Source organism: Pan paniscus, chromosome 8, assembly GCF_029289425.2.
Source record: "Pan paniscus chromosome 8, NHGRI_mPanPan1-v2.0_pri, whole genome shotgun sequence".
NCBI lineage: Eukaryota > Metazoa > Chordata > Mammalia > Primates > Hominidae > Pan > Pan paniscus.
In genome coordinates this window covers 45,570,145-45,584,959 of record NC_073257.2, presented here as the reverse complement: position 1 = coordinate 45,584,959, position 14,815 = coordinate 45,570,145, and the positions used below count along the sequence as shown (strand labels likewise).

Genomic DNA, 14,815 nt, shown 5'->3' with positions numbered 1-14,815 from the left:
AAGGAGTTATTATAATTCGCCTCGGGACTTCATGGCTTTGTATATGCAGGCCTTTTGCTTGGAATATCTTCTCTCCACTTTTCTCCACACCCATCTGCTATGTGCCTTCAGGTCTAATTGAAACACTGCCATGTCCCTGACGCCTCTGAACTTGTCCAGGCAGATTTCAGTGTCCTCAGTGCACTGTGTCCTTGTTTATTACTGAAACCGTCATATCATAATAATTTGTATTTTTGTCCTTGAACTGAAAGTTCCCTGAAGCAATGACCCTTGTATTTCCTGATATGGCTCAAAACCTGACAGAGTTATCTGAAGAGGAACCTCCAGAAAGGCAGGGGGAAACCAGTAGAGTTCAAGGGAGTAGAGTGTGTTAAAGAATGGTGAATAGTCTTACATGTTGCTTTGTGTAAATTCTTTGGTAGTAAACCGATGTACTTCTTCAAGTGCATATTGTAGTGAGTCAAAAAATTTATGAATGAATGAGTGATGAACGAATGAATGCAGAGAGTAAGGTAAGGCCTAGAAAGAGTTCTTTTGCAAGAGTAATTTCACATATATGGTTGGGCATGGACATCAGTTACACAGTTATGTGCCACATATTGACTTTTCGGTCAGTGATGGACCACATACACGACAGTGGTCCCATAAGATTATAACGGAGCTGAAAAACACCTGTTGCCTAGTAATGTAGTGTCATAGTGCAACACATTACTCACATGTTTGTGGTGATGCTGGTGTAAACAAATCGACTATGCTGCCAGTCTTATAAACACATAGCATCTAAATTACAGTGCATAATACTTGATAATAAACAACTATGTTACTGCTTTATATATTTACTGCACTATATTGTTAATTTTTTTTTTTTTTTTTTTTTTTTTTTGAGATGGAGTCTAGCTCTGTCGCCAGGCTGGAGTGCAGTGGCGCAATTTTGGCTCACTGTAACCTCCATCTCCTGGGTTCAAGTGATTCTCCTGCCTCAGCCTCCAGAATAGCTGGGACTACAGATGTGCACCACCACGCCAAGCTAATTTTTGTATTTTTTTGTAGAGACGGGGTTTCACCACGTTGGCCAGGATGGTCTCGATTACTTGACCTTGTGATCTGCCCATCTTGGCCTCCCAAAGCGCTGGGATTACAGGCGTGAGCCACCGCCCCCAGCCTGTTGTTATTTGAGAGAGTATCTCTCCTTACAGAAAAAGTAAAACAGCCTCAGGCAGGTCCAGGTCCTTCAGGAAGTGGTCCCGAAGAAGGAGATCTTTTAGGAGATGACAGCTCCATGTGTCATTGGAGACAGGATATGCAGGCGCAAGACAGTGACATTGATGATCCTGACCCAGGGCAGCTGTGCAGGCTTTAGGCTAATGTAGTGTGTATTTGTGTCCACAGTACTGTGTATAGTAATGTCAGTAATGTCCTGTTCAGTGAGTGTTCTGTGCAGTGTACTCACTTGCCCCTCTCACTCACTCACTCACTCACTCACTCACTTACCCACCCGACCACCCAGAGCAGCTTCCAGTCCTGCAAGCTATATTCATGGTAATAGCGGTGTATCAATTTTAAAATCTTTTGTACCATACTTTTACTGTGTAGTTTTTCTGTGTCTAGCTGTGCGTAGATACACACATGCTTACTGCAGCATTCCAGTTGCCTGCAGTATTCAGGACAGTCTTGTGCTGGACAGGTGTGTAGCCTAGGGGCAATAGGCTGTACCGTAGAGCCTGGATGTGTAGGAGGCCACACCATCTCGGTTTGTGTAAGTGCACTGTGATGGTTGCACAAAGATGAAATTGCCTTCGCATTTCTCAGAGCTCTTTCTTTGTTAAATGACACATGAAGGTACTGGGTTGAGGAGAGGGAAGGTAGGTAGGAAATGGAGACCAGTGTAGACAACTGTTTCTAGGTCTTTGACCGTGAAGAGGAGACAAGCGTTAGAATTAGGACAGCATCTGAAAGGCATCTTTCCCTGTTACCCCCTCATACTCTGTTTTATATGGAATGCCATTGGGAGGAAACCCCTTCAGGTCCTTTTCTCAGCATAAGAATCACCTGGAGTCCAGGCCCCATGCTCAGGGATTGTGGATTTTAAGCCTAGGGCATCCAGGTAAACCCAATGCAGTTGTTCTCTAGGCCCACTTAGAGAAGTGCTGTCCTGGGAGCTTTGTGGCGTAGGACTTGGGCGCCTGTTCCTTCCCCTTCCATGCGCATGTGCAGGGGGCAGCCAGTACCAGTAGAAGGGAAGGCCAGCAACGTTGAAAGCGAGGCTCCCTGGCCCTCTGCTTCTCCTTTCCTGTCCGGGTCTCTGTGGCTTGCTTCCCTCAGGCCACTTCTAACTGTGGTCTCCTCTCCGCCCCCTGGTCCTGTAGCTCTTCTGTGTTCTTAATTGGAGTCATCCTCTAGCCTTTCCCTTTCCCTGAGAGAAAGCCCCGCCTTTTACAGATATCACTAGCCAATGGCAGTGCCTCTCTGTTTCTTGCCAGTGCCCCGCCAGTCGCAGGATCATTGACATCTGTCATTAAACTGTTTCCAGCTGCTGGCCTTGTTCTCTCAGCTGTTCTTCAACACTGAAGCCTTGTTTCGCCTGCTTCTGGGTTTGGAGCTCTTCCGGAGGCACAAGGGTTTCAGAAGGTTGATTTTTTGCCTTGTCAAGGTTTATAGAAGGAAAGGACAGTGACATTTAAAGTAGTGTGGCTTCGAATGTTAGGAATCATTTTCTGTTACCTAATAACTTCATCTTAGTGGTGATTGTCTGAATTGTATGATATGTTGACAGATTTCTCAAAGCAGTCTCTAGTGATCATTAAACAGCCTGAGTTGTATCCTGAAGAAACATGTATCTGTCCATATATGGAACAAATATTTGTTCCATTCCCTTTGTGTGGAAACTGCCTGCATGCTTCATTCATCACAGTAATGCATTTCCTCAGGAACTTTTAATGTTTCAGGTGTCTGTTGTCATAGCTTTGGAATCGTGATAACATTATTTGACTTGCTTAGAATTATAGTCTAATGGATTTACTACACACTAAACCTTTTAGACAGGCCTTGAAAGGTGAATTTGGTAGGCATTTCACACTTCTGTGACACTCAGATTTTGCTGGTCTCTTGGATACAGTCACAGGTGATATGTAAGCAAAACTGTAAGCTCAGGCATAACAGCCTGCTGGGCTGAGCTCGATTGCAGAAGTGAATGACTTTTCACGTTACACATAACTCTTTTCTCTTGGGTGCTCAGAGCACAACTTAAAGCATTCTCTCTGAGCCAGGGGAATAGCATCCTGGAATGTAAGCCCTTGAAGATGGAGGTCTGTAAAAGAAATATTCAGTGTTATCTTGGAATTCAGTGAACTTTTTTCGTATTAAAGGAAATTTGTCAAGAAAAATAATTGCACAGTTAAATTGTGCTACAGTTGTTTTCATTAAGAAAGTAGAAAGAAGACCCTAACAGTTTAAAAAACAAACGGCCCTCATTGTCTTTATATTGTGCATATAACTCTTTATCTTCAGATTATATGAAACTATTAGTATTATTTTTATATTCTTCTCATCTTTTTTTCTTCTGCCTTGAGAAAGTCACGTTCTTCTCATTGTGTACTTTACATCCAAAATTATTTTGTAACTCTTTTTTTTTTTTTTTTTTTTTTGAGACGGAGTCTCGCTCTTTCGCCAGGCTAGAGTACAGTGGCGTGATCTTGGCTCACTGCAACCTCCGCCTCCTGGGTTCAAGCGATTCTCCTGCCTCAGCCTCCCGAGAAGCTGGGATTACGGGAGTATGCCACCACACCCAGCTAATTTTTGCATTTTTAGTAGAGACGGGGTTTCACTGTGTTGTCCAGCATGGTCTCAATCTCCTGACCTCGTGATCCACCCGCCTTGGCCTCCCAAAGTGCTGGATTAACAGGCGTGAGCCACTGCACTTGGCCCTCTATAACTCTAAATGTTGCTGCATTTTATTATTGCAATGACTAATAGTCCATAAACTTGATGCAGTTAGATTTCCCTGTTATTGGATACAGGATATTTACATTTTTGCTCTTGTGAATATACTAGAGTACTATACCGAATGTGTGTGTATATGTGTATCGCCTTTTATATATTTAAGTATTTCCTTAGGGTAAATTCCCAGTAGCTGGATTATTAGAGGGTAGAAATTTTTTTATGGTTTTTGATATAAATTGTCAAATTATTTCCCAGAAAGTTGTATCAGTTCACAGAGCTACCAGTTGGTTTCTCGCAGCCATCTGCTATAGTTTTGTTGGGTTAAAAAACTTTCTATTTTTGCTAGTTCATCTTATGTTGCTTTAATTTACATTTGCCAATAACGATTAAACCTAAACTTTTTTTTTATAAATTTGCTTTTTTGAGTATTTCTTCTTGTGGAGGGACAGATACTTATATATAATTATTAGATTGGCTGCTAGTCCAAGAGCAGTAAGTAGTTAAGGGATCAAGTCAGCAACCAGTGGCCGTAGCCATCTTTGACCAATCAAAGATATAGATTCATATCATCGTGAAAGCTTTGATTCAGAGAAAATAGTTATATATGTACCTAATGGTAGGAAATTGGGGTAGTTGTATTTAATATATAGAATATTACGTAATTTTTTGGTTAGAGGTTCTAGAAGACAAGACTTTTTCAGTTTGTCTTATGCCCTCTTTTTTTTTGTTGGGGGAGAGGTGGGGGGTCTGGACACTCTAGGAAATTAAAACTGAGTATTTTACTTATTGCATGCATAGAAGTTGATTTTCTTTTCTTTTCTTTCTTTTTTTTTGAGATGGAGTCCTGCTCTGTTGCCCAGGCTGGAGTGCAGTGGCATAATCTTGGCTCAGTGAAACCTTTGCCTCCCAGGTTCAAGCAGTTCTCCTGCCTCAGCCTCCGGAGTAGCTGGGACTACAGGCACCCACCACGATGCCTGGCTAATTTTTAGTAGAGCTGGGGTTTCTCCATGTTGGCTGGGTTGGTCTCAAACTCCTGACCTCAGGTGATCTGCCTGCCTCAGCCTCCCAAAGTGCTGGGATTCCAGGTGTGAGCCACGGCTCCTGGCAGAAGTTGATTTTCTTAAAAAAGAGAGATAATAGGAAAACAAGCTCAAAAATCTATTTGGGGCCTTAGGCAGGATGTTGGCCTTAGCCTGAAGAAATAAAAACTGATGAAGCGCATTGTTAGCAGAGGGATGACTTGATCAGGTTTTTGAAAATGAATGTTCAGCATTGAGGTAACTGAGGCATCTGGATATGCCGGTCTGGGCCCCTGGGAGCCGCAGGAGATAATGGAGATAGAGATTCTATGGGCTGAGACCATTGGTAGCTTTTATGGTGTTGAGGAGTACCTAACACTGATTTTTTTTTTGAGCGCTGTTAATTAAATGTTAAAATATAATCGGTTTGCTTTAGAGAAAGGCACGAATGGATTCTGGGGCTCTGGTATGGAAGTTATTTTCGCAGTGTAGGTGCAAGGTGAGGGAACCAGCTAGGGAGGGGTGATGGGCGAGGGTCTGTGGAGAGGGGCTGGAGTGAAATGGTTTGAGAGCCATCATGTTTATAAAAGCAATAGAAGGTACGGTGGGGTAATACTTTCTATTTAATGCATTTTTCATTTTATTTCTTTATAACTAATAGAAGGCACATTTTACATTTCAGATGAATTTACGACCAATTTTCTGGATTGGACTGATCAGTTCAGTTTGCTGTGTGTTTGCTCAAACAGGTAAAAACAAAAAATTTTCTTAGTTGTCTTTTCATTTCCGTATCTTGTATTGCTCTTTGACCAGTTAGGTTCATATGAGAACCTAAGTCATAATCATGCTGCTCCTTCTGGAAGCCCTGCAATTGTTCCTCTCACTCAGAGAAAGGTCAAGTTCCTTCATGGTCAGGCTCCCCTCACCCCTGCCACCTGGGATGATGGGAGGCAGGTTGGCTGGTGAAGTACTAAAATGCTAGGGATTGAACACACTGCAAGAAGATCTTTTGAGAACATGAGAGTGTGTAAGTGAACAGAAGGCAAAACCAAGTATATTTAGAAGCAAATGAAATAAATGTGTAGAATGGAGGATTATGAACTGTCCATTATTATCTGCAAAGACTTTCTAGAAGACATTCTCACTCTTTGATAAAAAAGTCTCACAAAATGTTGGCATCATCTAGGAGGGCAGTGAAAATAAAGCTGAAAATGTATTTAACCCTTCTATAAAGATGTGGCTCCACATCTGGAATAATGGATACGTAGTTCTGTCCTCTGAATCTTGAAAAACTACACTGCATAGAGCAGTTTGATATCAGGATTGGAAGGACTTACTACAGGTAGTAAAAATGAAGCAGGAGACCGTAAAAGAAAGTATTGATAAGTTAATTACATAAAATCAACAATAACAAAAACATTCTGTGTCAGAACACCGTAAACAAGATGAGAAACTAAACAAAGGTTCCACTTCATTAATGTGTATAGAAATCCAATAAAAACTGAGGAACATAACAAAAAAATTTGCAAAAGACATAACAAAATTATAAAAGAAATGGTTAGTAAAAATATGAAACAATGTAAAACCTGAAATTGATACGCTTCACCAATGAATTGATATTCTAATTTACACTTATGAAATGAGCAACAGTTTTTTAACATTAAAGCACTTCGGTTGGAAATGTGGTAAAATGGTATTTGTACACTGCCGTTTTGTGGGAACTTATATTAGTAGTGTTGCCCTATGGTATCCATGGGGAATTGGTTCCAGGACCTCCTTCAGATACCAAAATCCGCAAATGCTCAAGTCCCTGATATAAAATGGCATGATATTTGCATATAACCTACACATATCCTCCTGTATACTTTAAATCTTCTCTAGATTACCTATAATACTTAATACAATGTAAATGCTAGGTAAATAGCTTTTACACCGTATTGTTTAGGGAATAATGACAAGAAGAAAAGTATGTACATGTTCAGTACAGACACTTTTTTTCCCCATTTTTGATCCGTGGTTGCTTGAATCCACTGATTTGGAAACCACAGACACAGAGGGTCAACTGTATATTACTTTTGGATAGAAATTAGTGTGTATAGAGAATTTTAAAAATGTTAATATGCTCTTCAACTTAGTAGTTAATTATTCTTTTGGGATTTATTATAAGGAAATAATCAGATGTGTACTAAGGTTTATATATAAGATCATCAGCATGTGTATATGCATGTAGTACAGTATGTGTATATGTGTACTTGGGGTGTTTATATGTGCATGTGAGCAACCATGTGTGAACTGTGCACACATACATTTGGAAACAATCTAAATTTGTCCAGCATTAAATAGAGTACACTCATATTGAAATACATAATCATTAAAAGCTTTTTAATTCTTTTTAAAAAGAATTTGTGATGATAAGAATAAAACACTTAGGATAAGGTATAAAAAACAGTATACAAAACTGTACAACTGTATATATAAAGTGCATCCTCAGTTTCATGTAAATAATACATCTATTAATATATATATGCTTGCTTCCCCTTGCTATTTATCTGCATAGGAAAAAGACTGGAAAGAAATAGGCAAAAATGTTAGCCACAGTCCTCTCTCAGTTAACAGATTCAGTGAGTTTGTTCTTTATGCTCTGATGTGTTTTCCAGATTTTCTATAAGAAGCATATGCTGGGTTTATAATCTCAGAAAAGATACGTTGGAGACAGTCTGTATTAGCGCTTACCATGTAGAAGGCATACTCTTCCTTAGGTAGATGCAAAGAAACCTAAAACATACTTTGAACATAAAGCCTGAGAAATTCTGGGATTATGGATTAGATGAATATGGACTTTTCAGTTATTTAACATACTGAAAGCAAAGGGAAAGCCTTGAAGATTCTTGTGAGTATGGTAGGAGTTAAATGACAAGAAATAATACTTTACCCAGTTTTAAGAGAACTCATGACATTTATGACAGTCGAGAATGATAAATTCTGAATTATGTCTTGTCTTTGATACAGAAGACAAGGAAGATAACTTATGTCTCTCTGTGGCTTTCAGTGTCAAGGTGATCCAAAATCACGGTCCCAAATTTTGCATTGTTCTCACCGGTTTGTGGGAGCTAAAAATTAAAACAATGGAACTCATGAAGATAGTAGAAGGATGGTTACCAGAGGCTGGGAAGGGTAGTGAGAAGGTGGGGAGGAAGTCGGGAGTGTTAATGGGTACAAAAAAATAGAAAGAATAAGTATGACCTAGTATTTGGTAGCACAACAGGGTGACTGTAGTCAATAATAATATAGTTGTATATTTTAAAATAACTAAAAGAGTATAATTGGATTCTTTGTAACACAAAGGATAAAGGCCTGAGGGGATGAATACCCCATTTACAATTATATGACTGTTATGCATTGTATGCCTGTATCAAAATATCTCATGTACCCCATACATGTATACACCTATTTACCCACAAAAATTAAAAATTAAATTAAAAAATCCTGCTCTCTTTGGGGAAGGTCTAGTTTAGATGGTAACTACGTCATAGTATTAATATTTAACATATGTATTGCATTGTCATTGTGATTCTGATTTTTCATTATTTTCTCTCTGACACTTCACATAAAATATTCTGTTCTTTCTTCTTTCTGACAGATGAAAATAGATGTTTAAAAGCAAATGCCAAATCATGTGGAGAATGTATACAAGCAGGGCCAAATTGTGGGTGGTGCACAAATTCAGTAAGTAAGGTTGCTCGAGTCCTTTCCATTTGTTCTCTGGTCATTTAGTGTGGCTCAGTGCTGTATCCTTCGGAAGCACATATTAATTTTTATGTAAATCATAAAATGAATAACCTAATGGTCTGGAGCTATGTGGTTCAACACAGTAGCCACTAGGCAGATGTGGCTATTGAGCACTTTTGTACAAATTAGAATTGCTGTAAGTTTCAAAGATATACAAGATTTCAAAGACTTAGTATTAAATAAATAATAATGGTGAAATGATAATTTTTGTATATTTAAAAATAATGTTATAACAGTGTTAAAATTTTTCTCTTTTTCTTTTTTTAGTGTGGCTACTAAACAATTTTAAAATACATATATTTGTAGCTCATCTTTGTGGCACATATTATATTTTTATTGGAGAACCTTCAAAAAAATCCTAGTCATTTAGTTTGACTGTTTCAGATTTCCCCTTTTTTGATGGGGAGGTATAAATTAACCTTCTTAATTATATTTGAGTTAAACTACTGGAATTGATTTGCATCCCAATATAAGCTTATTGAGATTAATTAGGGTTTGGATTTCATTCACTTTTGTCATCTCTATACTTTTGCTAATATGGTACCTTCCACAAAGCCTACTAAACGTTCAGTGAGTCAATGAATGAATGAATGAATATATCAAAAGAGAAGGTAAGGAGAAGTCATTTTGAGGTTGTATAATTTATTCACAGAATGAATAACTAATATCAGAAGATCAAGGGGTTACTGATTTTGTTTTCATGCAGGCATTTGGGCCCAAGTTTCAAGTGCCTATTTTTGTATGCCTAAGTGGTCAAGTGTCAGATATGTCGTATGGTTTGACCACATGAAAGAAAAAATGAGAGGTTTTGTTGTTTTTCAAAAATTTTCTAATGGTACTTTCTAAAAGTGGTGTGTTGGGATTACATTGGCAACAGTGGAGGAAATATGGAGTGTTGTGAGTTTGTCTCAGGCAAGGCTTATGTAACTGAAGCTCTTGGTTTTCATATCTGAAAATGAGGATGATAATATCCGCTTTATGTATTGTTACAATAATTAGAATTGATGAACTTAAAGCAGTTTCACTTAAAAACTTCTAAATAAGTGGTAGCTGCTATTATTGTTAACATATCCATTTTATGGGGACTACAGTTTATCTGTAGTTAAGGATTATCTTAGCCTTTGAGCTTTGGAGCATAATTCTTAAAATTTTAAAGGCTTTCTGAATATATTCAGTGAAATTGTATTTGGGTGTCATGATCTTAAATTTCGTGGATTGATTAGTATTTAGAAATGTGTAATTCACCAGGATCTTGTGCTTTGGTAGGTAGTAGTTTAGGTTTAATAAATAGTGCAGCTTTGAATTATCTGATTCTTGGTATTCCCTTCCAGTTGTTGATTACATAAATACTCTCATTAGTATGATGTTTCTCTTAAAAAATCTTATGTAAAAACCATTGTGTATTCTTTAAATTTAAATATCTTCACTTACTGTTACTTTATACAACACCATTAAATTGATATTTGATAAATAAATACCATATATAATGTCACTGTTTCCCCCACATTTTCACATTTCTTGAAACACCTTTATTCACAGTCTTTATATAGATCTTTAACAGCAGTGTTTTTGAATTCACTAAGGCACTTTTCAGTTATCTGATTAAATTTTTATTTCTAAGTTGTTTGATGTATACTACATTTAAAATCTCTGTCATTACTAGAAATTTTACTACTGCAAATATCCATTCACCTGCCATTAGGAACTTTTTTTCCTTTTTTGAAATTTACCTGCCATTAGGACCTTTTACCCTTGTCATATACTTACTATTCTGCTTTTTAAAAGTTTTTAAAAAACTTATTTACAATAATAGCTAATACTTAAAGTTTTTTCAAACCTGTGGGAATACTTATTTAATCGGTGCTAAATTTCGTGTTGTCCTTTTAAAAAATGCCATAATTAATTGAGATGTTTTTAAACTCATCTGTTTTCCCTAAACACCGGGTTGTTCAGCATATTGCGATGGGGAGAGTGCCACATAATGAGAGACGCTTTGTAAGGACTTTTCAAAGGGAAATTTTGGAGAAATGATCTGATATTTGGGTGTATGTATACATTATTAGTAGCCATTAACCATGCTCAATTAGTGATTTCACTAAAGAAATTGCTTTTGATTAGATACTCTGAATTACAAGATAGAGCATTTACTGTGTACACTTGGGTCAGTTCTGGGAAAGGTATTACTTTCTTGGAAATGATTGTTTTTTTAACAAGAACACTTACCACAGTTTGGATGAAGGGAGCATTTTGTTTAAAAGCCAGAATTGGGGTACATTAGATGTGATTTGATGTTTTGCAATTTAATTGCTTATTTGCAATTATTATGTAAAAAGGTTTGACCATTACACTTTTCATTTATACCTATATTTTATATGTCATTTAGACATTTTTACAGGAAGGAATGCCTACTTCTGCACGATGTGATGATTTAGAAGCCTTAAAAAAGAAGGGTTGTCCTCCAGATGACATAGAAAATCCCAGAGGCTCCAAAGATATAAAGAAAAATAAAAATGTAACCAACCGTAGCAAAGGAACAGCAGAGAAGCTCAAGCCAGAGGATATTACTCAGATCCAACCACAGCAGTTGGTTTTGCGATTAAGATCAGGTATGGAAGCCCAACTCTGTGAATACCTGCGTGTTTACTTGAGGCATTCGACACCAGCTTTATGCAAACTCTGACCAGTTTCTGTTGAAGGCTCGTTTTTACATGTGGACTGGCACTCAAAAATGTGGAATTGTTTAAATTTTAGAAAATTTTTGCAGATATAACAATTGTAAGACATGTATACTTGGAATAATATTAAATGTTGCCTAATATTCAAAGTAAATTTTGTTAAAGATTCAGAAAGTATTAATTAGCTTTAGTGAGTTTTAAAAATGAAAATGTTCATCCTCTGGTCTAATTACATAATATATTATAAAAGCAACATTTTAACCTGTTCTTTTCCTTTGTATTTGTTTAGTATTATTAAACTGTTAAGGTTTTTGTAATTATATCTGTTAGTCCCACATCTAAACATGAAGGAAAAAACAAGCCCTCATCCTCGCTTTTCTGGTTTCCGACCTTTCTTGTCAGGAGAATGGTAGAGTGGCCCTGTCCCCTGACTTCCCTCCCGGCCCCTCCTCAACCAGGTCAGCCCTCTCCTCCTCATCCTGCTCTAGCAAAGCTCCACCATCGCCTTCAGCCCGCAGACCCAGGGGACCCTTGTCAGGGCTTTTGTTTTTTTTTAACTCTTCTGTACCAAGTAACACTTTGTACTTTTTGAAATGCTCTCCCCTTGATCAATGATACCACTCCTCGGTTTTTCTTTGTGTCTCTTACCATTGCCTTCCAGGCCTCTTTTTGTGTCTTTTTTCTTCCTCCCTTTTTGCAGTCCACCTGAATATCAGTTTTCCTCTCGTGGCTTTAAAACCCAATTGTATGCTGCAGCAACACAGACTTTTCTTGAGCTCCAAACCCATTTCTCCAATTGCCTATTAGAAATCTATATAGAGAAAACTACAAGTTAAAATTTTAATTACGTTTTCATCCAAACCTCTCTCCTGTATTTCCTAAGTAAATTACATTAACATCTCTTGTATCTCTCTCTTCTCCTCCTTCATCATCTCTCTCTGGGTTTCTTTTGTAGATTAGCTAGTCTCTTTGCCTCATAATGATAATAAAAATGAAATAATAAATAATAAATAATAATAAAAAATTATTTTTAAAGCTTTCTGCCAGGTTTTCTAAAGTGAAGATCGGATCATGTTATTCACTTGCAGGGAGTGGCATCCCACTACACACAGAACAGAGTTCACAACTTCAGTGTCTAAAAAGTCAGTTGTACCCTATCACGTGTTCTGCCTTGCCCTCCCCAGACTAATTTATGGTGTTCTATTTGTTTTCTTCTCTTATAAACTGACTTTTTGTCTGTTTTGTCCACTGTGGATTGGGAATGTCTTTTTTATCTTTGCATCCTGAAGGCCTGGTGTTTTAAGTATTTGTTGAATGAAAGTGAATACATACCCATTGAGTTACTTATGGAATTCCCAGGTTTTTGTAAAAATTATGACAACATGTTTTATTTTATTGTGTTTACCGTGTAAACCACATTTATTTGGTTTTTCTTGTTTGCGTTTGATTGCCAACAGGCAAGTTTCATTTTCTAATCTCTTGTCTAATTAGGGGAGCCACAGACATTTACATTAAAATTCAAGAGAGCTGAAGACTATCCCATTGACCTCTACTACCTTATGGACCTGTCTTACTCAATGAAAGACGATTTGGAGAATGTAAAAAGTCTTGGAACAGATCTGATGAATGAAATGAGGAGGATTACTTCGGACTTCAGAATTGGTAGGAATGTTGGGAACGTTGACCATTTTCATTATAAAGTCTTGGCAATTCTCAAATGTTGTTTTATATTTTCTTCCTTTGTTACTCACAACATACTTGTGAGATAAACAAGCCAGTTTTTTAGCCTTTTCTGAGTGGAAGTTGATATTCGAGTCACACGTTTAATAATCTTTTCTGCCACCTTGTTCCTCTGTCACTGGATGCTACTGTTTGACACAGATTGTACCTCATAGATAATGACTTGCATGCTTATTTTCATACTAACTTGATCATTTATCTTATGACTTACTTTATTTTTATTTTAAGAGTTTCACTCTTGTCGCCCAGACTGGAGTGCAGTGGTGTGATCTCGGCTCACTGCAACCTCCGCTTCCCGGGTTCAAGTGATTTTCCTGCCACAGCCTCCCGAGTAGCTGGGATTACAGGCGTCTGCCACCACCCCCAACTAATTTTTTGTATTTTTAGTAGAGATGGGGGTTTCACCATGTTGGCCAGGCTGGTCTCGAACTCCTGACCTCAGGTAATCCAGCTGCCTTGGCCTCCCAGAGTATTGGGACTACAGGCGTGAGCCACCACGCCTGGCCCTTATGACTTATTTTATAAACATGTGTTGAGTACCCAGATTTTATCTAATTGCTAATGAGTATGTCTGCACCTGCCCGTACAGCCTGATCTCATCTTAGACCTGGATTTTTCATATGATGATGATCTGCTTTCCAAACCTTATTTTTCCCATTTCATGCATCCCCAGCTTAACCTCTTTTTTGCCTGCTTCTCTCCACTCCTGTTGCTCTAGAGGTTTAGCAACAGAATATTAGAAAGATTTGACAGTTATGAGGCCTAAGAGCTGCCTTTCAAAAATTAGCCCTATTTTAGTGGAAACATTAAAAAATAGCACTTGCTTAAAATGTTCTTTTATTCTGTAAGCATAATTCAAGGACCATGGCATTAGGGAGCTCCTACCAAATTAGTGTTTTTTAAAATGGCCAGAATTCTAGAATATTTATTTATTCATTTGTTCAGCATGTCATTATTGAGAGCTGATGTGCCAAGAAAATGAATGTGAGTTATTTTTAAAGTAGGGAGGCAAAATAAAAAGATTGTCTTAGGTCTTAGTCCATTTGTGCTGCTTTAAGAAAATACTATAAACTGGGTGGCTTATGAACAACAGAAATTTATTTCTCACAGCTCTGGAGGTGAGAAGTCCAAGATCCAGGCAGATTGAGCATCTGGTGAGGTCCCTCTTCTGGGTTCATAGATGATACCATCTTGCGATGTACTCACATAGCAGCAGGGGGACAGCAGCTCTCTGGGGCTTCTTTGATGAGGTCATGTAGGAGTCTATTCTTACATTGCTATAAAGACATATCTGACACTGGGTAATTTATGAAGAAAAGAGGTTTAATTGGTTTACGGTCCTGCAAGCTCTACAGGAAGCATGGCGCTAGCATCAGCAAGGTCTCTGGGGAGGCCTCAGGAAGCTTCCAATCGTGGCAGAGGGCAAAGTGGGGAGCAGGCTTCTCACATGGTGGGAGCAGGAGCAAGAGGTGGGGGGAGGTGCCACACAATTTTAAATAACAGATCTCATGAGAACTCACTCACTGTGGTCAGAATAGCACCAAGCCATGAGGGATTGATCTGCCCCCATGATCCAAATACCTCCCACCAGGCCATACCTTCAACATTGGGGATCACATTTTAACATGAGATTTGGGCGGGGACAGATACCCA

At 38.1% G+C, this 14,815-nt stretch overlaps 1 protein-coding gene across 3 annotated transcripts in view; it reads left to right on the top strand.

Moving 5' to 3' along the window:
* ITGB1 (integrin subunit beta 1) overlaps positions 1-14,815 on the top strand; it is a 57,908-nt gene that overhangs the window by 17,187 nt on the left and 25,906 nt on the right. For all 3 annotated transcript variants that reach the window (XM_034930264.3, XM_034930263.3, XM_063607328.1), the window contains exons 2-5: positions 5,641-5,707; positions 8,599-8,684; positions 11,131-11,353; positions 12,914-13,084. In XM_034930264.3, the coding sequence (XP_034786155.1) occupies positions 5,641-5,707; positions 8,599-8,684; positions 11,131-11,353; positions 12,914-13,084 (547 nt within the window). The remainder of the gene's footprint in view (positions 1-5,640; positions 5,708-8,598; positions 8,685-11,130; positions 11,354-12,913; positions 13,085-14,815) is intronic.